We start from the raw sequence: 26,910 nt of genomic DNA on the forward strand, positions 1-26,910 counted from the left end.
GCCAAGGTTGATTGCCTGCTCCACTACTAGGCCGTCTGGAGAGATGAGGACTATGCCGAGCCCTGCTCCATGCCGGTTAGATGCTCCATCTACGAAGAGCTTCCACATCTCTCCAACGAACAACTTCCAGCAAGTGGAGGGGTCGGATGATGTCGTGGGGTCAAGAACGTTGCTGGTGTTTTCTTCAAGGTCCATGCTTGCTGTATGCCCCATCGCTATCTGATTGTACCAAGTATTTATTTGTTGGTGAGTCTTGGTTTGCTTCTTCCTTGCTGTCTTCAGTTTGGTCTGCCTTGGAGTTTGACTGAGCACCTTCTGCTAGGGGTTGCGCTATTCCGGCGTCAACTTCTATCCCTAGTTTGGTTGTGTCAGTTAGGTCGACTGGGCAGATATGATGACTTCCAGGAGTAAACTCTGCGACGAAGTCAGCCAAAGATTGGGCCTTTACTGCGGTTCTGGGTTGGAACTTGATGTCGAATTGTCCCAACTCTACTGCCCACTTCAGAATTCGTCCAGAAAAGTTCGCCCTCTCAAACAAAGCTTTTAGTGGAAAGGCTGTGAAGACGACTATGGTGTGGGCGTGAAAGTAGTGTGACAGCTTCCTTGAGGCCATCATCAAGGCCAATGCCAGTTTTTCCAGCGGCAAGTACCTTGTTTCGGCGCCTAGTAATGTCTTGCTGACATAATAGATGGGCAGATGTTGGATTCCTTCTGCGCGGACCAACACTGCGCTAATTGCATGCTGAGAGACTGCCAGGTACAAGAAAAGTTCTTCACCAGGTACTGGGGTCACAAGCAGTGGTGGGGAAGACATATATTCTTTCAAGCTTTCCAAAGCTCGGTCGCATTCTTCGTCCCACTCAAACTTGGCCTTCAAGGCATGAAAAAATGGTCGTAGTCTATCTGATGACCGGCTTATGAACCAATTGAGTGCAGCTACCATGCCGGTGAGATGTTGCACTTCTTTTACTGATTTTGGTGTCTCCAAATCCTGGATTGCTTTGATCTGAGAGGGGTCTGCTTCTATACCCCGGTTGGTAACAAGGAAGCCCATGAATTTGCCAGACCCTACTCCAAATGCACACTTGGATGCATTGAGGCGCAGCTTGTGTTTCTTTAGGATCTCAAACATCTCTCCTAGGTCCTTGAGATGGTCATTTTCATCCTTGCTTTTGACCACCATGTCGTCGATGTAAGCTTCCATCGTTCTTCCTAACAATGGTTCAAACATCTTGGTGACCATTCATTGGAATGTTGCCCCTGCGTTCTTTAGGCCAAAGGGCATGACCTTGTAACAGTATAGTCCTCTCGGAGTTGTAAAGGATGTGACCTCCTGGTCTGGTTCATGCATGGCGATCTGGTGGTAGCCTCTGTATGCATCCAGGAAGCTAAGTCGGTTGTGCCCCGCCGTTAGGTCTACCAGTTGATCTATCCGTGGTAGAGGAAAGCTGTCTTTTGGACACGCCTTGTTGACTGTTTTATAGTCGGCGCAGACACGCCATTTGCCATTCTTTTTTGGCACTATGACTGTGTTGGAAATCCATCTCGGGTAGTGTACTTCTCTAATTGCTCCTGCCTCCAGCAGGTTGCCTACTTCTTCCGCCACTATCTCGGCGTGGTGGAGTGCCGATCTGCGTGTGCGTTAGATGATTGGTCTGGCGGATGGGTGGACATTAAGTTGGTGGCAGATGAAGTTTGGATCAATGCCTAGCATGTCGTAGGGCGTCCAGGCGAATACTTCGATATTAGAGGTTAAGAATTCCAAGACCTCTAATCTTTCAGTGCTGGACAACGACGAACCGAGCAAAAAGAACTTATCCGGGTTCTTTTCATCTATTCTTACCTCTACCAAGTCCTTCACTGCTTTCTGATCCGCCGCTTTGCCAACATCTGCGAATAGCTCATTACTCTCAGGTTCTTCCACTGAATGAACATATCCTTTGGCAGCGCGGCCGCCGTTTACCGTGACAAAGCATTGCTTTGACATGATCTGATCCCCATAGACCTCTTCAATTACACCAGTGTCGTTTGGAAATCGCATTACTTGGTGGTAAGATGATGCCACGGATCGCATGGCATGCAGCCATGTTCTGCCCAAGATGATGTTGTAAGTGGAGGGGACCTTCAATACCCAGAACTCCACTTATTTTGTTACGCTTCCTGCTCTGACTGGAAGAATTATTTTGCCGATGGGCCATTCTGGCATGGAGTTGAATCCAATTAGGGGAGATACGGCAGGTGCCAAGTCTTTGTCTTATAGCTTCAATTGTTTAAATGTTTCGTAGTTCATGATTTCACATGAACTACCCTGGTCAATCAGAATCCGCTTGACATCAAAATCCTTGACTCGGAGAGTGACGACCAGGGCATCATTGTGAGGGCAATATATCCGTTCTAAGTCTTTATCCGAAAAAGACATGACGTTTGTTGCCTCTGTCTTCCCCTTTTTGATGGCAGGTTGGGCACTTAGCACCTCTCTTAAGTGTTCAGCCTTTTTGATTGATCCTCTGAGCTCGCATACACGCTCAAGTTCAAAGACTCCATGCATCACATTGATAATGCCTTGAGGTGGGGCGTCAATCGGCATTCTGTTGGGGTGGTTATGGTCCTGGGGGGCTGGTTGCATCCCTCCTTCAATGTACTTATCCAAGTGTCCTGCTGCCACCAGTTCCTCCAGGTGCTGTCTTAATGGCGTGCAATTTTCAGTGCGGTGCCCCTTTTCTTTGTGGAAAGTGCACCGCGATCTTTCGTCATAGTCCTTCTGAGCTTCCCCTAGTTTGGCTGGCCATCTGACGAAAGGCTCATCTCTTATTTCGCTCAGAATCCGATATATCGGTTTCTTGAACACCGTGGTTATGGTAGTGCGGATTCTCAACCATCTTTTATCCGGGTCTTCTCCGTTATCTCGTCTGCCACGTCCGTTTCTGTTCGGTCGATCTACCATATTAACCTTCGCTAAGGTCTTCTTTTCTGGTACTGTAGTCGCCCCAGATTTTGCTTTGGCACGTGCGCCATCCTCTTCTACCCTGATGTGCTGATGCACTCTTTCCATCAAGGCTTCCATGGTGAGGGGTGGCGTCATGGTGATCGAGTCCCTTAGTCTGTTTCTGACTGGAAGGCCTCTTTTATACTGTGCTATGGCGAGATTGGTGGGGCAGTCCCTAATCTGATTGAATGTCTCCCAATAGCGACTATTATAGGATCTTAGGGTCTCTTTATCGCCCATGTCGATGGAGAGTAACTGGTCAATCTCCACCGGGGTTTTAGTGTTGGTTCGGAACCTTGTTACGAACGCCTCTGCCAATTGCACCCAAGAGGCTATGCTGCCCTCTGGAAGTTTCTCGAACCAAGTCAAGCCTAGGTCGCCAAGGCTAGATGGGAAGAGTATGCACATTATGGCCTCGTTTCGCCTGTATACAGCCATGACTTGGCGAAAGTGACTCAAGTGCGAGTAGGGGTCCGTCTTCCCTTCATATGTAGTGAATTTGGGCTGAAGGAAGCCTGATGGTAGGGGCGCGTTTTCAATCGCCGGAACGAACGACGAAGTGTGCAGCCTTGCTAATGCTTTGTCCGTTGGTTCATAGGCAAGGCGCGGTATTGGCATTCCAACCTCGGTGCTTCCATGCGTCCGAGGAGCCAACCGCTGTAAAGCAGAAACTCTATGTGGATCCCATGTCCTGGCGTCCTCCTTGCATCGTGCCTTTTCTTCGAGCACGGTTTGTAAGTCGGATGATCTGGGTAACTCCGTCTGTCTAGATCTGGTTTGGTGCGTATGTGAGGGCCAATACGTGCTTCCTTTAGTGTATGATCTTCCAAATCTCGTCCTCTCAGACCTGGAGTGACGAGTTCTGGAAGACCTGGATTGAGTATCGCCTGTCCTGAGGCTTCTGCTCTCTCCTTGCGAGGGTGTGGTAGTCCTACTACGATTTTTGAGTGGCGAGGGGGCGTCTTGTTTTTGCGCCCCTCTCCTGTCGCCACTTCTTTTCCCTTCATCTGGCGCTTCAAGGCTTCCATGTCCGCCGCCATCCTTCTTATTAATTCATCTTGCTCCTTCACGCGGTCTTCCAGAGCTTGAGGATCAATCCTCCGCCTTTGCCTGTCAGGACTTTGCGAACGAGAGTAACGGGGGCTATTAGTCCGTCTCGCCCTAGTATCTCTCCTGGGGTTATGTCGTTGGGACTCCAAGTCCGCCATGGGAGGGATAGAAGGTAATCCTTCACGCCTAGCGCCCCCATCTGGAGTTTGCCCGTCGATGGCGGAGTGTGGCAATTCTGCAATGTGCGCCATTGTTTGTAAAGAGGAGAAGCTTAATCAAGAGGTTTTGTTCTGTCTATTTTTCCCACAGACGGCGCCAATTGTACGAGAAAGAAATAAACCTTCTCGTATAATCCTGTTGATCAAGTCTGCACTCCTCTGTACGTCGTCGCTTTATCACCTGAAAACACAAACGTGAGCTAGCCGACGGGTGTGTGCCGGAAACCTCTCCGATGCCTAAGCCAGTAAGCTTGACAGATAGACAAAAGCCCCGTGTATTCAGAAAGCAAAGTTGTGTGTTACCTCTCCAAAGGTGATGTTTGTGAGCTTTTATAGGTTTCGCGTGGCACAATCCTAGTAGGACTTCTACTCATCCATGCAGAGTCCTCCTAGGATTCATTCTCCTGAAAGATAATGTTTATCCTTCAACACCCCCCTCACTGCTTAAACCAAGTGAGATGGTTTTTACCTTGGCCGAACTCCAACATGACCGAAGTAATCATGGCTATGCTGAGCCGCAGAGTAGGCCGAACTATCATTAGTCCGGTTCTTCCTTTCGCTACACCTTATCTCGGTTCTCTCATGCACGAACCATGGTGTGTTTAGACCAAGCTACCGAGCTAATTTCTAACCACAATATGCCATGACCGGACTAACTCTGAGACCGGCCTAACTCCAAGTCGCTTCCTGACCGGAGTAACATTACATTTATCTCGGGCCGAAGTAATTTTATACCTCTCTTGAGCCGAAGTAACTTTACAGCCTTTTTGCTCAGCCCTTCGTATTGTGGGCCATAATGACCATCTCCCAGCTCGACCCAATTTTTACAAAAATTACCCTCTCAAAAACAAATATACTAAATTTTTTTTTTGTGTGTTACACTGGAGTGTTATGTTTTTTGAGTGTTATATTAGAATATTATATTTAGGAAAAGTATACTAAGAAGTTTTTTCAAAGTATTACGTTTAGTAATTTCAATATTATGAAAAAAATCTACATTTATACCTCAATACATAACACACATTTATTGAGCTTTATATAATACACACTAAAATAAGATATTTAAATTCATAAATAATAATAATAATAATAATAATAATAAATAAAGGGTATCAAACAATTTATAAAATTCACTATTTAAAATTGTTGTCCAAATAAAAATTAATATAAGCAGCTCTTATAAGCTTCACCATTATTGAACGAAGAATCATAATTATTTAGGGAAATCGTAATAAAGTTTGGTGATATGCTCAGATTGTCCGGGTCTTCTTAAGCCTCTGATTCCTCCGGGCATATGTCAAACAAAAGTTCTAATCAACTTGGGCCTTTAAAAAGTATTTTATGGGCCCACTTTTCGCTTAAAAGCCCCAGGTTTATTACACAATAAAAACATTGCCAGTCAAACAAAGCCCTTTTTTTTGGGGGGGGGGGGGGGGGTTTGGAGAATTCCATTCAATATTTCTTATATATTAATTGATATCATGAAATCTATTTCAAAAAACTTGTTCACCTCTTATAATTTAACATGGGAATCAATTTAGGAGTTGAAAACAAAAATACATAAGAGACAAGCATTACTTTTCTTTTTTTTAAGACAGGTTTAATTGCCTACATAAATACAAAAATTGGACTACGAGTGAAATGGATTTCACTCCTAGCATATTTGGTTAAAAAAGTTGTAAGGGGATTAACATTTCAATTGGAATAGTGGTCCCCCACTACCGGTGGATTAGCAAAGATGCGTGAGAGATGGGATTGATTGTAAAGGATTATTTTGTCCCTTAATTTCAATGAGACTACAATTATATAATTTCACAAGTTTAATTCCAATTAATTAATACTATCACACTACTATACAAGTAAATACACGTTATCTTATATTTTTAACTTAATATTATTATATTATTAATTTTCTCACTCAATCTCATCATATTAATCGCATTCAATTTAATCCGTCAAACAAACGTAATTTTATTGCATTATTCTCTCTTATGGGCGACAACTAAGGTTGCTAGGCCCAAAAGCTGAAAGTAAAAGTGACCCTATGAATGAAAAAAATAAAAATAAATAACATATCAAACTGAATAATTAACGTGTAACCGACACTAAAACTAATAAGTAACCCAACAACTTTAACAATTTCAATAGAGGTGGAAAAATAAATATCACAAATAATATTAAATTCATTTTTATAGAAGTTGAACTTATACTCTTACACCACAAAATAGTGTTACAAAATTGAAGTTGAAGGCCTTAATTGAAGAAACTAACAAAAAAAATATTTTAAAAAAAACTTATTTGATGTACATAAAAGTTTTGAGAAATAAAAAATTAATATAAAAGAACGTGTTTGGTGAATTGTTATTGAAAATGATGGTTAGCAGTAAAGGGTGGAAAACAGTCGACGGTAAGAGGAGTTGCTAAAATTGCTGACCAGGAGTGTCATCAATGTTAAAAGGTCACGATAATAGGCCTCCACCAAAAGGTGAATAGAGGTCATAGAAGGTAACTATCCAATCGACAGAGCTTGCATGGACTAGAAGATGATTGGAGATCATCGGAGGGTCGTTGACTGTGGGTGGTGGAGAAGGGAGAGGAAAGAGAAACTTTGTTTTGAAAATAAGTAAAAATGCGTTCTTTTTTTTCCAAAAAATTTAAAAAAAAAGTTGGATTACGAGTGAAATGGATTTCACTCTTAGCATATTTGGTTTAAAAAGTTGTAAGGGGATTTACATTTCAATTGGAATAGTGGTCCCCCACTATGGGTGGATTAGCAAAGATGGGTGAGAGATGGGATTGATTGTAAAGGATTATTTTGTCCCTTAATTTCAATGAGACTACAATTATATAATTTCACAAGTTTAATTCCAATCAATTAATACTATCACACTACTATACAAGTAAATACATGTTATCTTATATTTTTAACTTAATATTATTATATTATTAATTTTCTCACTCAATCTCATCATATTAATCGCATTCAATTTAATCCGTCAAACAAGTGTAATTTTATTGCATTATTCTCTCTTATGGGCGACAGCTAAGGTTACTAGGCCCAAAAGCTAAAAGTGAAAGTGACCCTATGAATGAAAAAAATAAAAATAAATAACATATCAAACTGAATAATTAACATGTAACCGACACTAAAACTAATAAGTAACCCAACAACTTTAACAATTTCAATAGAGGTGGAAAAATAAATATCACAAATAATATTAAATTCATTTTTATAGAAGTTGAACTTATATTCTTACACCACAAAGTAGTGTTACATAATTGAAGTTGAAGGCCTTAATTGAAGAAACTAACAAAAAAAATATTTTAAAAAAAACTTATTTGATGTACATAAAAGTTTTGAGAAATAAAAAATTAATATAAAAGAACGTGTTTGGTGAATTGTTATTGAAAATGATGGTTAGCAGTAAAGGGTGGAAAACGGTCGACGGTAAGAGTAGCTGCTAAAATTGCTGACCAGGAGTATCATCAATGTTAAAAGGTCACGATAATAGGCCTCCACCCAAAGGTGAATAGAGGTCATAGAAGGTAACTATCCAATCGACAGAGCTTGCATGGACTAGAAGATGATTAGAGATCATCGGAGGGTCGTTGACTGTGGGTGGTGGAGAAGGGAGAGGAAAGAGAAACTTTGTTTTGAAAATAAGTAAAAATACTTTCTTTTTTTTTCCAAAAAATTTTAAAATTTTATAATCAAATATTTTTTTAAACAAAAATAAGATACAAATGTTACCAAAAGAGGCCTTAAAAGTTCAATATCTAGGTGCTACTGGCAATGCTCCATACATGATTTAGAGTATATCTCTCCATACTTATTAGTTTGACCTTATTTATTTTTAGTTGTATGGTTAACTTATAATTTGATAGAACATAAAGGATCAAGAGTTATGTTTAAATCTTAAATTTAAAAATAAATGTGCAGAGCTAAAGAAAATGAAAAGAGGAAAGTATCAAAATTTTAACTTATTGTGAATTGTGATCATGTTGATCACTCCATTGGTTACCAGAGGCTGCTAATAGTATGTTTCCCTTTATGTTAAGCAATCCCAAGTGCTCTACTTTCTCAAGTTCCTTTCACCCTCCCAAATAATTTTAGCTTTTCAGCTTTGTCTAGAAAGTGTATGAAAGAATATATATATATATATATATATAATTTATATAATAAGGGAAGAAGGTTTTTGAAAATATATAAAATGTGTGTGAGATACATTTTAATTTAATGGCTTAGATTAATCTCAAGTTTATATCAATAGTCCAGATCAATAGATCTCCCACCCAAAGACTTCTCCCTAAGCTTCGTTGTCGCTTTCCCACCTACCCACCCTCCTTCTGTATCTCTCTCTCCCTCTCTGTTCTTCTTCTTGAATACATCTCTCTCTTCCTCCTATCTCTTTCATACTCTACTCTCTCTTCTCTTGTGATGATCACCGACCACCTCTCCTCTCCCTCGCCCGAGACCCAAACCCGAACCCTCTATACCTGTCTTCATCTCTTTATCTCCCGCTCCCTCATCCCCCTTCCCCATTTTAGGCCTTTGTTTTGCAACAGACCCATACCTTCTTCGATTCAGTGAGAGGAGAGAATGAGGAGGGCATCGTCGTCCCGCCCCGCCGACACTGACGCCAACGCCGACGCCCTACCCCGCCTTCGTTGACAAGAAGGTTCGAAATACATGAGGTAAAAGGTCGCAGTCCACCTGATGAATTTAGATTCAGTTTTGGAACTAAAATTTGACAATAGTAGATGTTGCTAAAACCTTAATTTTTTGAATCCACAAGCTTTTGTGATAGATTGGGATCAATAGTATAATGATTTCTTGATGGTGGTTATCACTTGGATGGTGATGTTTTTGAGTTTGTTTCATGGTTGCTAATGGTTGTTCTGATTCAAAAAATAGTATCTGTTTTTGATAGATTGGGGTAAATAGTAATGTTTTGATTGGGGTAAATAGTAATGCTTTATAGGAATAGCCAAACAGGCCTTGCTGTTTCGTTGTGTTCAGTTCATAAATGACTCATGGCAGATACAGGTCCTATAGCGACCCCGGTCTTTTCCCATTTGATTATTGTATCCGGACTTAGGTTCCATAGATTCTGTCATTGTATAATTGTTGTTGTTGTCATTCTTTATTTTCTTATTTGGAGTTATAGGATGTGTTGGGCAGGTTTGTTTCAGGTTGGTTGGGTTTAGAAACCAAGTGTTGCTGTCCAGAATTTTGGATCTTCGCTCGAGCGAGGAGTTGGTCGCTCGAGCGAGATGTTGTTTTTGGTTCTTCGCTCGAGCCGGGGTTTGGCCGCTCGAGCGAGAGTTTGTGTCCAGTATAGACCTGAAGTATTGCGTTCTTGGCTCGAGCGAGATTTTCTTCGCTCGAGCGAGGATTTCTTGTGTCTGGTCGCTCGAGCGACCAAGTCTTCGCTCGAACGAGCCTGTCCAGTTTAATTAGACAGCAGCGGGTTTTTAATCAGTTTTCATCCTCTTTTTAGATTCCAAACCCTAAGGTCCGACTTCTCTCTCACCCTGCTCACCTTCTCTCTTAGATTTGATCCACTTAGGGTGTGTTTCAACCCTAGATCCTTCATTAAAAAGAGTGTGTGAGTCGAGGGCTTCATTTTAATCTGAATTGTTGGTAGTTTGGAGCACTTTGGAGTTTGGGTCTTTATTTCCATCTTCTCTTTTGGGGCTATTTCTTCGAGGTAGGGATTTCCTACTCTATTCTATAAGTTTTGTTCTAAGTTTTGGTATTTTGATATGTTGGGGACACTTTGGTAATTTTAGGGAAAACCCTAGTTGTATTAATTAATTAATTTGTATAATTAATTTAAGGGAATTGGAGAATTTGGTTAAATTCATGAAATTGGGAAATTTATTAATTAAATGGTGTAGTTGGATAATGTAAATCACTCGCCCATTGAATTGTTGATATATTTATTTCCAGTCTAGAAATAACTGTTTTGGGCTATCGGTGGAGGATAGTCGTGCTTGTTGTAGACACTGCATGTGGATTAGGGATAACTGAAACTAATCATTGATTATGTCATCAATTTTGACTGCTGAATTAATACAGACATTATGTGTATTGATTCTGTGTTGTATATGTTGTGTGTTTGCATACATTGTTTTGTGTGGGAGGAGATAGGGGATGTACTCCACGGTTTAGGGGAAGATAGGGGATGGACCTCTAAACCGGATTTTGTTTGGGAGGAGATAGGGGATGGACTCCATTAGCATCACTTTTATGTGTGCTTATTTATATTGAAGTGTTTTATTGATACAGCACTAAAATGTGTATCAAACTGGAAGTATGAAGTGTTTTGATTTGAGCCTGAGTCTCATCTGTTTGTTGACACTGGATGAATGTGAATATATTATGTATGGTTCACTGTTGAAAGATTGACCAGGTTCTGAGCCATATTGATAATGTTGGAAAGTAAAACATGTCTTAGGCATTAGTGTCATGAAACTGTATAGTGATGTAATTGATTATCTTGGTTAACCATCTATTGAATGCTATTGCTTTATTCAATGCTTATATTTGGTTTAGTATATTTCTACTGGGCTGTGGCTCACCCTTTATGGGAACATCATTTTCAGGTCCAGGTGATAAGCTACCTCCCAGGACTTAGCTTGGAAGGATTTGGATTTTGAAGACTATCTTTAGTTGTTTGTTTTTATTTGATAAATAATCAAGCCTAGGGCTTTATTTGTATTTGAGTTAGAACTCATATTTTGTATCCAAGTGTTGGCTTGGAAAGATGTAAGCCCATAGGGCATTTAATTTGATGTTACATGTAATGTTTTTATTTAGTAATACTCTGATGAATGAATTAATAAATTGTTTTCTTTAAGTAATGCGTGTTGATGATATACATATAATGGGTTTATTTTGAGGGCGTTACAGATCCTCCTCTCTCTGGTTTTCTCTCTCTTTTCCTCTCATTATTTATCAATATTATAATGAATGGAAACACAAAGAATGTGAAAAATCAATGTGAGTTGTTGGGGGAAATGGGATTTGCTTATAAATAGCCCACTCTTAACCCTCTCTCTCCTGACTCAGATCTTCTTCTCTTTTTCTACCTCTCTCTCTCTCTGTCTCTCTCTTTCTCTCTCTCAAACTTAGAATACCCACCAAAAATCTCTCATTTTTTCTCCTTCAAGATCCTTCATTTTCATGTAAGTTAATCAAACAATCTCTGTTTCTATTTTTATTTGTGATTCAGTTATTTGTATATGCCATTGCTTTGATTACAGTTCTACAAAATTAATAATTGACAACAATTAGATCTCACAGAAACCTAAATGGTATTCGTGCTTAATTAATGTTGTTCCTGTTAAACTTCTTTTTTTTTTAATGTGTTAATTTATTGTCATTAATGTCTTTTAATCTGGTCTGTTTCTCTTTTTTCTGGGTTTTGTGATTGATGTATGCTTTTGCATTTTATTTGTTTTTTTAGCATTTTTTGGCAGATCTTGGAATTTGTGAGGGACGAAATTCTATGGGATAGGAACATTTTGTTATTTTCTAGCTTTTTCAAATGTGCCCTCATTGGCTTTTCTTTTTTCTTTTCCCCCCTCTTTTCTTGTTTTGTTTTGTTGTTTTAATATACCGTTTATGAAAACTGCCCTTGAATTTTGTTTACAATTATTCATATTCAGTTCTCTGTATATGAATTTGTTTCTCTCTGTGTAGTATAACTAGTGTATGCTCGTGCCTGAAGGCACGGTACAATTAATGATGAGATTAAAATATAAATCAAAATTAGAGAGGAATCTATTCAAATTAATAAAGCTTAACACATAAATTGCAAGATCAATTCCACCAACAGAAATGATGATCAAGACCTCAATTCCACCAACAAACTTGAAGATATATCACTCTTGGGCCAAACAAAAATTTAGCTATCGTTAGAATTAGAATATAACCCGTGCCGTAAGATATATCACACCTGGGCCAAAAAAAAAAAAAGTGGAAAAATACCAAATAGAAACATACCAAACAGATAAAACTACATAATTAGAGCATTCTTTGTTTGGCCCAAGAGTGATAGAAACTACATACCAAGTGGAAAAATACCAAACATATAGATGATTCTGTTTTTTATTCAAAAAACGGTAATGTTTTTTTTTTTTTTTTATCCAGTTAAATTCTCAACCTTAGAGCATTCTTTGTGTTTTTAGAAAATTTTTGTTAGAATGTTTGTGCTAGAAAATTTGTATTTTTTAATTTTGTTTTGTTGGGACAAAGTTGTTCGATGTTCCGATTGTTCTCTCACCTTCCCTGAGGCTTCAAGGTTTGATTGTTTATCTGGGTTTAAATTGGGTTTATTGTACACAAATTAAGGAAGAAGATAGATTATAACATATACATCCATCCAAATTCCAACATATTTAACAACTTTTGTCATTAAAAATAAAGATCAAAATTGGAGAAAAGTTAATCTTTGAGTTCTGGATGAGGCACAATCTCCAAATAATCATTAAAGAGAAAAAAAAAAAAAAATTGGCCAACTATGTGAAAGATGATGATTTAGAATGAGTATTTTTTGATAAACTATTTTGGTTCGAGAATGATTAAGTTGCTAAACTTCAATATAGTTTTTGGTCTTATAGGTGATGAGAACGCTAATGTTTTTGGATAGAAACATTTGAACAATAATAGATTGTGGTGTTGCTGCTGTTACAGGAACTCATTGTTGTCGATATGTAAGCATTGAAGCCCTATTTTGTTCATAGTCTATTACTTTCATTCATTGTGTAAGCTAATTGGGGTGTTGCAATAATCATTACTTTAGTCTTGAAGAATAGTAGTATGAATTTTTATGTGTACTATTTTGGAAACTCTTTCCAATAATCATTACTTTATGTGTACTATCTAGCTGAGGCACTAAATGTTGATCTGTGTCCCTTCCCCACGGAAACTCTTTCCAATATTTCTTCTTCTATTCAGTAAGGAACTAAATGTTGGCAATGGACCATATTTTCTTATTATTTTATTTTCTTAATCCATTAGAAATTATAGCAGTGTGCTTGCAGCTAGATATTGACAGTGGCATGCAACAAAGGACACCGATTTATGTTATGAATTAAAGTACTTTTTATTGATTTTATTATTATTATTATTATTATTATTATTATTATTATTATTATTATTATTATTATTATTATTATTATTATTATTATTATTTTCATTTTAGATTTGATGTTATGGTTATATCTTGAGAGGTACTTTATTATATAGATTTGGGCTGTCATTCTCTCTCTCAATCTGGGTTTATTTCCTGTTCTTCAATTGGTTTTCCGCTTGGGGTTTCAATCTTTTTCTTCCTTTTCCCTTCTCTCTCTGTTTTTTTCAGCTCTAATGGTTGTGTTTGTTTCCCTAGCATTAACCAATTGTGGTGCTGCTGCTGTTGGGAAAATTGTAAAACACATGCTGCTATTGGGAAAATTGTGGTGTTGTTGCTGTTGGGAAAGAATCGAATTGTTCGAGGGATTTAACCCCTGTTAACCAGGTAATTTGATTTCTCTTTCTCTCCCTTTCTCCCTATCTCTATTTCTTTTTGGTTCTCCTTTCTGGAATAGCTATGCTCCCACTTTCTGCAAAAAAAAAAAAAAAAAAAAAAAAAAAAAAAAAAAAAAAGAAAAAAGAAAAAAGAAAGAGTATGAAGAGTAATTGAGTAAAAAAAGAAGAGTAATTGAGTAATTGTATGTGAAGTCTGACTTCTTCCATGATTTTTTTTTTTTTTTGAAGTGTTGGTGCTGTGAAATGTTCTATTTTGGGGTTGGAATTGGATTGTTTTACTATGAAGCTTTTGGGTGGGGCTATTGGCAAAATTGCGGGTTTCGTTGAAGTGTTGGTAAATTGGTGTTGTTGAAGTGCTGAATTTGGAGTTTATTTGGGTTATTAATAAATTGGTGTTTCATTTGAGTTTCATAGAATTTTGTTTCTTCTTGTGAATTCACTCCTTACTTTTTCAAAAGAAAAAAAATTGTGTTGTGTTGTGTAACTCTTTTGGGTGTTTGTCCACTTCAGATTTCTTTTGTTTGTACCAACTGTTTTTTTTTAATATTATAAAACTTGCAGCTTTCTTGCTATTTTGAGGTTATAAAAATATATAAGCCTTTGGTTGGATTGTAAGGGGTGAGAAAAGAATGGAAATGACACAACACATCACATTGGTTTACTGCATGTAAAGGCATTACTGTTATGGATATAAACTATAAACTATGAGATTGAGGCCCTTGATCACCCATTTTGATTTATTTTAATTCATTTTGGACCATAATGCATCTTGCAGGGAGTCTATAGTTTATGGAAAATCTTACTTTCCTGTATAATTCAAAGGTTTAGTCATGGAATTCTTGGGGTTTGTTTAGAATTTTTTGGGTTGTGTCTGTTTGTTTTGCCTCTCCCCTTCTCTCTCTGTTTGATTGCTAACTATTAAACCTATTTTGCTATCAGCTTCTTCATTTTCATTTTGGTTGTTTTAGGATCTGTTTGAGAGTGGAATAAACAAGAGCCTAATTTCCTCATGCTACGAACAATTAATCAAGCTGTCATGTGCTTGAATGTTTTTGTTGTTTTATTTTATTTAAATTTTGTCCTTCACAAATTTCAATTACATTTTGATCCTAACATTATTTACAATATTGCTTCAGTTGCCTTCATTATTATTTATAAAATGTTGTTGTCGGGTGAATTTTATTGCTTTAGAATTGCCAATTACATTATTGCTTTGCTTCCTTTGCTATTTTTTAAATAGAATATTGCTTCACAAATTTCATTATTATTTACAATATTGCTTCTGTTTCTTCCCAGTCCAACAAAGGCAAAGGAAACTAAATATATTCTACTTAGCTTCCTTTGCTATTTTTTAAATAGAAGTCTGCAGTGATCGTTCTTGAATATATGTGTGAGTCTATAAAGTTGGATCAAACTGAGTTTTCTCAATTGTGTAGTTTTATTCTCATTTTAGGAAATTATATGAGCATCAAAATTATATGAGTCCTTCATATTGGTTTGGTTTGTAAACTGTGTTCACATACTAATTTTTGGTTTGGAATTGTTTTGCTTCCGCTACTATGAAACATTATTTGGCCATTTTCGCCTTATCTTCTACACTTAAATTAGGGTTTTCTTTTTCTTAGAGAGATTTTTTTTTCTTCTTTTTCTTTTTTCCTAGAGCGATTTCTTTTCTTCTTTTTCTTTTTTTCTTCAATTTGTGTAGTGGATTACAAATATTTACTTTTAGATTTGTGGATTATGTTGACTAGGTTATACAACTATTTCTCTTTTGGTCTACAAAACATGCTAATGTACACAGATTTCTCCACCATGACCACAGTAGCAGATTTGCCTCTTCTTTTTCACAGACACCCACACTCCTCACAACCATCTCTGCTCCTCCCTCCTTAGCGACCGTTTGTTGACATCTTGATTGCAACAACTGTAGCAACCCCACTCCCCATCTCAACCATCACACAGCTACCATCTTAGCCTCATGCAACATTGTGAAGGGTAAACACATTTATTTATATACATGCTTCAGTTTGATCAAGATTTTTAACTGCATTCGCATGGTTTTACTTAATCTAACTATTGTTCTCATATAGCAGAAAGCCCTAATTTTTCACACCCCTGAAGTCTATGAACAGTTGAGCTCCATATACTTTGTAAATTGTTTCTATGTAGAAAAACTAAAAACTGCTTTGAGAAGTATATAACATGGACGCTGAACTCCAAATTGAGATTGCTAGAGATAATTTCCCTCCATAGCAGTATTATGTAGGCAAGAAAACATTGTAAAATTTCATTATCTTATGCAAGTAATATACGCAAAAGTTATAAGCTGATGTGAGTCATGATCGACAAAGCATCATACTCCTTTTTTTTTTTAAATGGAATCTGAACAGTGTTGTGGAATTAAAAGGTCTAGCAAGAGTTTGAAAAAATAAATTATAAGAAATCAATAGGGCACTAACCGATCCCCAGGGAAGACTAAAGTTTTTGCTAAGTTAAGGGAGATTTCTTTTTCTTCTTTTTCTTTTTTCCTTCAGTTTGTGTATTGGATTTCAAATATTTACTTTTAGATTTGTGGATTATGCTGATTAGGTTATACAACTATTTCCCTTTTGGTCTACAAAAGATGCTAATGTGTTTTTATCTTTATTAGTTAAACATGCTGAAAGTCCAATTTTGTCATGGTTTGATTCTAGGCATGTAATTCTATATCTGTGTGTGGATGTTATGTTATTTTCTTGAGTAGAGTAATTCATGGTCTTCTTTGTTTTATTTATTTTTTATTTTTTTGTTAAAAGTAAATAAAATTAATAAAATTGACTGACTGAACGGGATTGAGCTTCGGTGTTAATATTATACCGTATGGTGTCGAGACACTCTTTCCATTGATGTAGCAGAACTAGGATTTATTGAATTATTAAGCTCTTTCGACCTTCATATTTGTTGTTTTGAAATTATTTTCATGTCCTTTATATATTGCTTTTTAGGATGTTAGTTTTGATACTCATTTTCTTTGGAAAAATTCACATTGATTGAAGTTTGTAATTTTTTTATTTACTAGTGTGAACTCTTCCAGATTGAGGCATGAGTTATAGTTACAAAGGTAAATTCATGATTTAATAAAGGTAAACTTCCTTCATATTTTATATTTTAGATTTAGATTTTAGATTTTTCAAACTTTCCATTGTTTTTTCAATGTGTTGGGTTAGTTTTAGGTTTCTTTATCAGTTCAAATATTTAAAATTTCATTAGATTTTTAAACTTTCATCCCATAAATATGTCGAGTATTCCACCATAAATCGGCCCATAAATCAGTAGTTTTATCACATTTTTATCAGTCCATAAATCAGTAGTTTGTACTAGAAATTTTTGAAGGGTTTTGATTTCTGAAATTTGAAATGGATTTGATGGGTTTTATTCGCAGAAATCCTCAGAAATTCGAAGTCGTTTTGCTTGAGAATCATTCCCGGGAACAAGTTTTCCGGCTTCGGCACTTTCCAGCACATCCCTGTGAGTTTACTCTCTCTATCTCTCCTAGAAATGTTTATAGATATATGAATCTATAAACGTATGACTCTGTGAGCAGAAATGGTATGCTCTCTCTGTGTTTCTCTTGTTTGCTTTCTATGGATATCTATGAAAGCCTTGAAATTATTGTTGTATTTTTCTTATCAAAATCAGACCAAATTGAATAAAAGTTTTTGCCATTAACACTTTCATCCCATGAATACTTAAACTTCCATTAGATTTTAGATTTTAGATTTAGATTTTAGATTTTTCAAACTTTCCATTGTTTTTTCAATGTGCTGGGTTAGTTTTAGGTTTCTTTATCGGTTCAAATATTTAAATTTTTGTCAGATTTTTAAACTTTCATCCCATAAATATGTCGAAATTCCACCATAAATCGGCCCATAAATCAATAGTTTCATCATATTTTTATCAACCCATAAATCAATAGTTTGTACCAAAAAAATTATGTCCTGTTTTGTTGGAAAGAAAGTGGGGGAAATTGGTTGTGCATTTGATGATGGTTGTGTTCCATTGTATTTTCAATGTGTTGGGTTAGTTTTATTTGGATTTTCTATGCCATTTGTGGAATACTTGATAGTTTTACTTGGGTTTTTTCCTTGCTGCACTTCGTGCAGAAACTTTTATCTAATAAAGTTTCTACCATGAACACTTTCATCCCATGAATACTTAAACTTCCATCAGATTTTAGATTTTAGATTTTTCAGACTTTCCATTGTTTTTCAATGTGTTGGGTTAGTTTTAGATTTTTTTTATCAGTTTAAATATTTGAACTTTCATCAGATTTTTAAACTTTCATCCCATAAATATGTCAAGTATTCCACCATAAATCAGCCCATAAATTTGTAGTTTCACCATATTTTTATCAGCCCATGAATTAGTAGTTTGTACCCAAAAAAATTCTAGGGTGAATAGTTGGTAAGAAAGTGGGGGAAATAGTAAAGAAAGTGAAATTTGGGCTCAATTTTTTTTTTTTTTTTTAGCTTTCTGAGAATGAAAAGATCAGTTTAAATATTTAAACTTTCATCCCATAAATATTTTAAAATTTCATCATAAAGCAGATTTTTAAGGCAACTAACTATCAAGTATTCCACAAATGGCATCAGATTTTTATCAACCCATAAATCAGTAGTTTGTACCAAAAAAATCCTGTCCTGATTGGTTGGTGAGAAAGTATGGGAAATAGTAAAGAAAGTGAAATTTGGGTTTCCTTTGGCTAATAATTGGTTACTATGTTTAGTTGCTTTGAAAGTTGGGATTGTGTTTACTTTGAGTCTTATGGGTAACTTTTTGATAATGAAAAGATTTGGACTCATCAAGGCAACTAACTATTAGAGTGTTGATGATCTTAATTGAATTGGGTTGTTGGACTATTTGTCGATTTGTTTAATTTTTAGGTATTTTTCTTAATTGACTTGGGTTATTTGTTCGATTTGTTCTTAATTGACTTGGGTTACTTTTAGGTATTTAGATTGTTCTGAAACACACAAGTTTGGTTCAACTTGATGCCATTTTAGTTTATGATATCCTCTTTCTGTAATTTTGGTTTTTAGTTTTATTTTGTGGAGAAATTGTATCATTTTTTATTGTTATTGGATTAAATGGAATTGTATCTCTTTCAATAAACCTATGTTCTTTTGTCTAATCTTTTGTGATTATTTAGCAGTAAGTATTGAACCCAGGAATTTTAGTTTTATGATTTGGGTTTGGTGTGATTTTAGGGAGATGATCTGGGTGATGTTTTTACTGGGGCATTTTTTAAGGGGTTGTTCTTTTGGGACTCTTTTTAGGTTGCCAAATTGCAAAAGTCACCTGCAGTTTGGCCCTCATTTTGGTTTTTGTTTTTGTTTTTCTAAACCTTAAATCAAAACACCTAGAATATATTGGAATCATGTTGTTGTACAGTTTATACATAACCCATTTGGTTTAGCCAATATCTATTGGTCCAATTTGAGTTAGAATTTGGTTGAATTGAGCCAAATGTTTTAAAATGGCTGACTTGGAAACACCCACAAGTCTACTATGGAATGAGTAGTAGCTGTTGTTCTATGGACTATGGTTAGCACTCTGGTTCTCTCTTTTATTTATTCATCCAATATCTGCATTTGTATCATTTGGTGGTAATATTTGCTATGGAATTTTGTAGGTATTCTAGGTGATTCTCTATCATTTGTATCATTTTTGTTTTTCTATATGTTCAAGAAACTGATATGGGTTTGTATTTCCTTCACTACAAGAAATTACACATTTGGCGACTAAATTTGGCGACCAAAATAAATTTAGTCGCCAAAAGTGTCATTTTTTGGCAACCAGAAAATATATTAGTTGGCGTTGGTTCGAAGTTTAGCTACTATATTAATTTAGTCGAGATATGCTATTTATTGGCGACTAAAAAAAATTTAGTCGCTAAATATTAAGTAATAGGCGACCAAAAACCTGTTAGTCGGTGATAGTCTATATTTTAGGCTACGAAAAATTTAATTTGATCGTTGTATACAATTATTTGCCGACAAAAGAAAGTTTAGTTGTCAAAGACCATGCATATTTTTTGGGTTACTCTTTACCGACCAAAGAATTTCGTTGCCAAATATGAGCTTTTCGTGACTAAAAAAATGTAGTAGTCATATAATAGCTGTTCCCAGGAAGTTAATATCTCCTTTTTAACTACTTAATCATTGTTGGCAACATTGTTTTCATTTATTTCCCTTTTGAACTAGAAGAGAGGTAGTAGTCATACTCATGCACGAGGAAATACAATTGTTTTAGTCTTATTCAAATTTGAATTTAAGAAAATATTAAAACCTTTGTATGGCCGGTCTATTATAAGTCTGGTTTTATAATTTGAATATTTTATTATGTAAAAAATTTGGTGACCATTTTTATAAGAAAAATTAGATCGATTTTATAATCATGACTTAGTATTCGTTGTAATGAAAATCCCTATTCATGCTTTACTTTTCATGGAAGTAGCCTCTCCTAATCTTTCATCTCTGATCATATCAGATCACTATGACATTACCATTCTGCCGCATAAGATATCCATTCATTCTTTCATAAATTGTGGTGCAGCATGTCCATGGATGATAAAAGCAGAATGTAAACGATAGTCAAACTCATAATTTGTCAATCGGCCTTATCCTCCTCACCATCTTCTGTCAATATCATGGTCTATGCAGTGTTCCTCTGCCTCGCGTCCTCTCCCCAACACCAACACACCACCACCGTGGTCGCCGCAACAACAACAACAACCACCCACATTATCAACCTCTCCAGAATAGATGTGTGTTATATTTTCTGTAGTCAATTTCTTAGTCTTTATCATTTCTATATCAAAAAACTAATCTCTTTTTTTGTTTGTCTAAAAATATAAAAAATTAAATGATGAGTTTATATGAGATTCTACTACTCTCTCTCTTACCCAATTCGAAAACAACCTCTCCAAAACAGAATGATTATGTAGTTTTATCTGTTTGGTATGTTTCTATTTGGTATTTTTCCACTTTTTTTTTTTTTTTTTTTGGCCCAGGTGTGATATATCTTATAGCACAGGTTATATTCTAATTCTAACTATAGCTAAATTTTTGTTTGGCCCAAGAGTGATATATCATCAAGTTTGTTGGTGGAATTGAGGTCTTGATCATCATTTCTGTTGGTGGAATTGATCTTGCAATTTATGTGTTAAGCTTTATTAATTTGAATACATTCCTCTCTAATTTTGATTTATATTTTAATCTCATTATTAATTGTACCGTACCTTCAGGCACAGGCATATGCTAGTATATATATATTTCACAAAATGTCACTAAAAGATAAAATAAACTAAAATAGTTAATAAGATAAAATATTATATCAAACTCATAATCATTTCATTTTTTCTCTCATAAATATCACATTTAACTATAAAAAATCTAATCATTTTCACAAACACAAAAATTTTAACCTACTAAAATAGCCAAAAACTAAAATAGCCTACTAACATAGCAACTTCCCAAACACTCCCAAAATATTAAAAGCAAAACAAAACAAAGACACAGTAAACTTATAGTGGGAAATGATTAATGAAGACTTTTTTATTATAATGACAAATCATACAACATCTTATGTGACCTCAATGTCAGTAACCATTTGGCCACAAACATTAGACTACCAACCTCATTAATCTTTATATAAAAAACCCACATACACCCAAAACTAATTGAACATTTTTTAAGCAAGGGAATCAAAAATCTTGGACATGACAAAGCATTAGCATTACATGATTGTACATCCTGAGGGATTTTCTTCACTAAAATAATCACACCGACTAGTGTAACAATATCTATTCCCACCACAACCACAACCACAACCACAAGGCCCACATCCATAATTATCACAGGATGGCACTGGCCTTCCATGCCCATGATAACATGGCCCATTAGTACGGCCCTTATAGCATTGCCCACAACATATCCCAACCGGATACATCGGTGGGTAGCAAACTGGTACAAAAGCAGGGGGAGCTGGTGGATTTGTAGGCTTCTCGGATGGCTTGGGCTTGTCGGGCTTCTCCTCAGGGGGTTTAGGCTTTGGAGGCTCTTTGATCTCAATGCTCTTGATTGTCTTCCCACCCTTACAACACAATTTGTCACGAACCTTCTCAGGGCTGCAGCATACTACGATGATTGTCACCGTATTTTTCTTTTCATCATAAATCTGGTCTCGTATTTCTAATTATCTCCAAATGTTCACACATAAAAAATCAAAATTAAACAGTATTATGTATAATAATTTCATTGTAATTAAAATAGTATTTTAAAAATACGGTGCGAGCATCTAGTCATTTCTAATTCTCGCTTTAGCGAAAATTCATTCATGAAGTTATCTTTTGTTATAAATAGGAAAGGAATTGTCTCCTGTTTGTGGACTCCATTGGATGATCTAATTTAGTCCATTAAGGTGGTGTTTGCTTTGAAAGATTGAGGGGGTGAGATTGAACTATTAGTCTATTGTTTAGTTCAAAATTTTGGCCAAATCCATTGGACTATTATGTCTCATGAGAGGAGGGGTGAGACACAAATGGAAGGATAATGAGAAATATGGAATTAGGTGGTGAAATGATCATTTTAACCTTCTACTATTTAATTATGTATTATATTTAGTAAAATTCAATAAAATTTAAATGTCTCAATTTAAAAACAAAATAATTTAATTTAATTTTTATTGATGTTTTATTTATTTAATTTTTTATAGATGTTTTATTGATGTTTTATTTTAAAATTTTGTTTATATTTTATTTAATTTCATTATTTAAATTTTAATAGATGTTTTATTTAATTTCATTATTTCATTGTTATTATTTTTTAAAATAAATTTATTTAAAATTTTAATTAAAAAATAACATATATTTTTATTGATATTTTATTTGTTTAATTTATTTAATTTTTTAAAAAAATTATTTAACTGTGTAAAAAATAAAATAAAATAAATTGTATTTAATTCAGTTAAAAATAATTAAAATATTAAAGATATGTTTAATATTGCTATTACTTAGTAAATAATTGAAAAGAGTAAAATAGTCATTTAAACATTTATCATTCTCCATAATATCTCAAACAAACATAGGATTCATATCCTATCCAACCAAATAGTCATTTCCTGACATCTAATTTCATGATTAAACAAAAATGAGATACAAATCTAATTCCACCAAATAGTCCGGTGACAATATATCTTAGGACTAATAGTCCGGTAGATTCCAATCCTCCCTTATCCAATCCGTCCAAACAAATACACTGTAAATTCACTATGTCTATTTTTAATGATTTACTATGTTTAATGTCCGGTAGATTCCAATCCCCCCTTATCCTATTATGTAAATTATTTTTTTTAAAAATTAAATTGACTGGAGAATCGTAACTTCATGTTTTTAATATTTTAATATCCAAAAATAAATGAATACTTTATTTTTAAAAAATATATTTACTGTCTATTTTTTCAAAGATAAAATTGATAAAATTATGTATGGAGAAGTTCTAATATACGGACTATTGAAAAGAGTATACCATATGTATCTCTAATTATGTTTTTTTTTTTTTTGTTATGATATTATTTTAGTTATAATTAACGAGTTCTTTAGTTATGTATTATGTTGTGTTTAGTTATGGAAATTTATTTTTTTTTTAATTATGACTAAAAAAATATGAAATTATAACTTCTTTTTTTTTTATAATTACAAAGTGTATATGGTACACACATTTTGATAGTGGTTCCTTATATATGTTGCAACATTTATGAGATCAATTGGATATTTTTATTACCTGTTAAAAAAAAAAAAAATGGATACTTATCACCCAACTGAAAAATGTACAAAAACATATTATCGAAATGTGACCTAAAAAGCTCAATAGGTCCAATTGAATTGTCTACTCAAGAGAATCCAATCCCCTAATTATATTTTAGGTCGTGCTTCTCTGTTCAATTATCTAATCCACTGGAAAAATGGCAAATTCATATATATATATATATATATTGAATCCGTACGTACATGAAATACATGTGCATATATATGTTAAGTATAGGTGAACGTGTTTAATAATGAATAGATAAAGGTCAGGGGGGACTCACCAGGAAATTTGCAAAGAATTTTCTTGATCTTCTTGTAGCAGCTAGAGCACTGAAGATCAACCTTCAACACCATTGTTGTGACCTGTTCACAAGATGACAGAAGGCTACAATTGTTAAGGAATCAAGAATGTACAAGAACAACCAATACAATATATTAGAGTTTTAGAAATCAAATATTTTGATTTTTAAAAGTAAAAATTATGTTATAAAAGACATTTAAAACTACTCACTAAGGTCGTATTAAAAAGTCAAAAACAAAATTTTTAGTGACAAAATTTTAAAAATGTCACTAATAAATAGACTTTTAGTGACAAAATAACTTAATGTCAAAATAATTTTTTTTTGAGACAAAAAATCTGAACTAAAAGGATGATAATTCATCACTAATGTTTAATTTTTGTTGCAAAAAATATAAATAACGACGCTTTTCACAACAAAATTATTTAATCCCTAAAAATTAATTTTATTCCTAAATTTTACTCTCTAAAACCTGAATTTCTTTTGTAGTCAACCCAATTTGGGAGATGAGAAAATATGGTGTTGAATTAGAGAGAGACAAAGAAAGAAGTAGAATTGGGTTCTGCCATGGGAGATTTGGTGGTGTAGATGATGATGAAAATAAAATCCAAATCCACAAGATATCAATGTTAAAGAAAACAAATCTCAACCACAACAAAACAAAAAAGGGGTAAAAATTAAATGGGTATTTTGAGATAGTGGAAGATGATCATAATTCACAAACCTTCTCAGCCATAGTGGAGAGACTTGGGAGTGATCAAATCTGAACTCAGTGAAGAATGAATTGTTGTGATGTATTCATAACAATATTGAGAGACTGAAATAAAGAGAGAGAGGCAAAGAAAGAGAAAGAGAAAGAGAAAGAGAAAGAGAAAGGTGGTTGAGAGAGAGAGAGAGAGAGAGAGAGAGAGAATAAGAGGCCTTATGTATGTTAATGGAATTGGGTTGAGAAGTCCAACTTATGAGGCATGTGACGCAAGGTGGGTGACGCATGGTGTGTCTGTTTAATAATACGCGTTCAAGGGGAGTTTCTATATGCACACACCATATCCCCTCTTCCCACACACTTAATGAGAGAGTGTGTTGAGAAGTTGTGTGTAAATGATGTGTATAGAGAGAGAATGGTGTGTGTAAATAGATTCTCCCGCGTTCAAGTGTTTATTTGTTTTATTATTTTGAAAATGACTAGCTTGTCTTTTTATGTTGGTAACCTAGTAAAAAGTCAGTTTTTAATTTTTTATCTATTTTGGGTCATATATTTTTTACTCGACAAAATAGATTAAGAAAGTCAAAAAAATTAACTTTTTATCAACTTCCCAAAACACCACATTGTGGATTGGATTGTCTAGTCAATGCCTCGTTTGGGAACAAGCTATTTTAGTAACTTTTTGACTAAAATATGAGCTAAAAAAAACTAGTATGTTTGGGATGAATTTTTGGCTTTTTACGAAAATATGTGTAAAAAATAAAGAGAAAATGAAATCTTTGACTTTTTAGTATAGTTTATAGGTTTTTGGTTTTTTTAGTAACTTTTTGACTTTTAAACTAAAATAGCTACTTGCCAAACGAGGCCTAAGTCTCATCTAATAATTTGATCCTCTCAATTTTTAAGTCTATATATATAACAATTTTAGGTATGTTATATTATTACATTTGTTTTAAAAATATTAATAATTTATTTTTTAAATTATTCTTAGTTTAAATTATCAAATTTATCTATTTTTTTTTCATAAACAATCTATACATGGAGGTCTACCTAAATAAATTGAATTAGTAAAATGAGGCATGTGATGAGTTTGTAGGCCAACTAAAATAGTTCAATCCATCTTTGTGGCAAAAAAACTTTGCTCATTATAAGGATGATTTAGAAAGTTGGTTAAAAATTAATTTTTTGACTTTTTTTGATTTTTTTATCTTTTTTTATGTAAAAAATATGAGAGATAATATAACTCAAAATGGGTTAAAAGTCAACTTTCCAAATTATCCCAAAATATAAACTTCTTTTTTTTTATGAATAATGTTTCACATTATGAAAAAATATTAAAAAAATTAATTTAAGAGTGATTACATAATATATAATAAAACACTATAAATTAATTCAAAATGAAGAATCTTCATAAAAAAATTTATGTTATCTCTTTCATAATACCTAAGATTATTGTTTTACTTGGTATTATGTTATTATTATTATGGTATCATGAGACAACTTTTACTTAAAGAATAAAAAGAGTTTTAATTTAGAGTTCGTAAGAGAAGTGGGTTGATTTTTTGACTTTTTAACTTTTTGATTATTTTAGTTTAAGGTTAAAAAGTCTTGTTTGAAATAGATTTTTTTTATTTTTTTTATTTTTGTGAGAGAAAAAATAAAATAATTATAAATTAAATGTAATATATAATCTTATTAAATTAAAAAATTTATTTTATCTTTTTGTGATTAAAGTAATTCCGAACCCATACAAACTCAACCCTTCTTTCCAAACTAGTACTTAATACACAATAAATCTAATGAAGTGAGAATACACCAAGTGGGTGTTGAAATTCATGAGAGGGTGTTGAAATTTATGAGATCATCAAGGCTGTCAGAGTTGATGAGTTTGATTGAACTTTCTGGTTAGGGGTAGTTGATGAGTTTTATTGGTGTTTTAATGATGAGTTTTTTTCTTTTGAATTAAGCTAAATTAGATTGACAATCTATTAGGGCAATTTAGAAAGTTGATAAAAAGTCAATTAATTTATTTTTTATCTTCTTCTTCTAAAAAAGTTATCAAAAAAATTAATTTTTTTGTCCAAAAAATCAATAAATTAATTTTTTACCAACTTTTCAAGACACTCTATGATTTTAAAATTTGGATTTACAAAACATTCTTTTTCTAAAAATATAAAAAATAAAAAAAATCAAGACTGCCTTCATTATAGTAGTACTAAGGCGTATTTTGGGAAGATGATAAAAAGTAGCTTTTTTACTTTTAATC

The 26,910-nt window shown here is 34.2% G+C and overlaps 1 protein-coding gene across 1 annotated transcript; it reads right to left on the reverse strand.

Moving 5' to 3' along the window:
- Positions 1-21,356: 21,356 nt before the first annotated feature.
- Positions 21,357-24,910, reverse strand: LOC145798962 (uncharacterized). Its single transcript, XM_082888400.1, has 3 exons — positions 24,663-24,910; positions 23,921-24,002; positions 21,357-22,023 (listed from the first exon to the last, which is right to left on the reverse strand). The coding sequence occupies exons 1-3, from the start codon at positions 24,672-24,674 to the stop codon at positions 21,569-21,571; spliced, it is 549 nt and encodes a 182-aa protein (XP_082744526.1). The 5' UTR covers positions 24,675-24,910; the 3' UTR covers positions 21,357-21,568.
- Between the last annotated feature and the right edge of the window lie 2,000 nt (positions 24,911-26,910).

This window comes from Camellia sinensis, chromosome 9 (genome assembly GCF_055761805.1).
Source record: "Camellia sinensis isolate YWXY chromosome 9, ASM5576180v1, whole genome shotgun sequence".
Classification (NCBI taxonomy): Eukaryota; Viridiplantae; Streptophyta; class Magnoliopsida; order Ericales; family Theaceae; genus Camellia; species Camellia sinensis.

Excerpts from the sequence above, each read along its gene's own strand:
- LOC145798962 (XM_082888400.1), bottom strand. Across the intron at positions 22,024-23,920 it reads AATTCTTTGCAAATTTCCTG|AAATACGAGACCAGATTTAT; the intron begins GTGAGTCCCCCC and ends GGAGATAATTAG.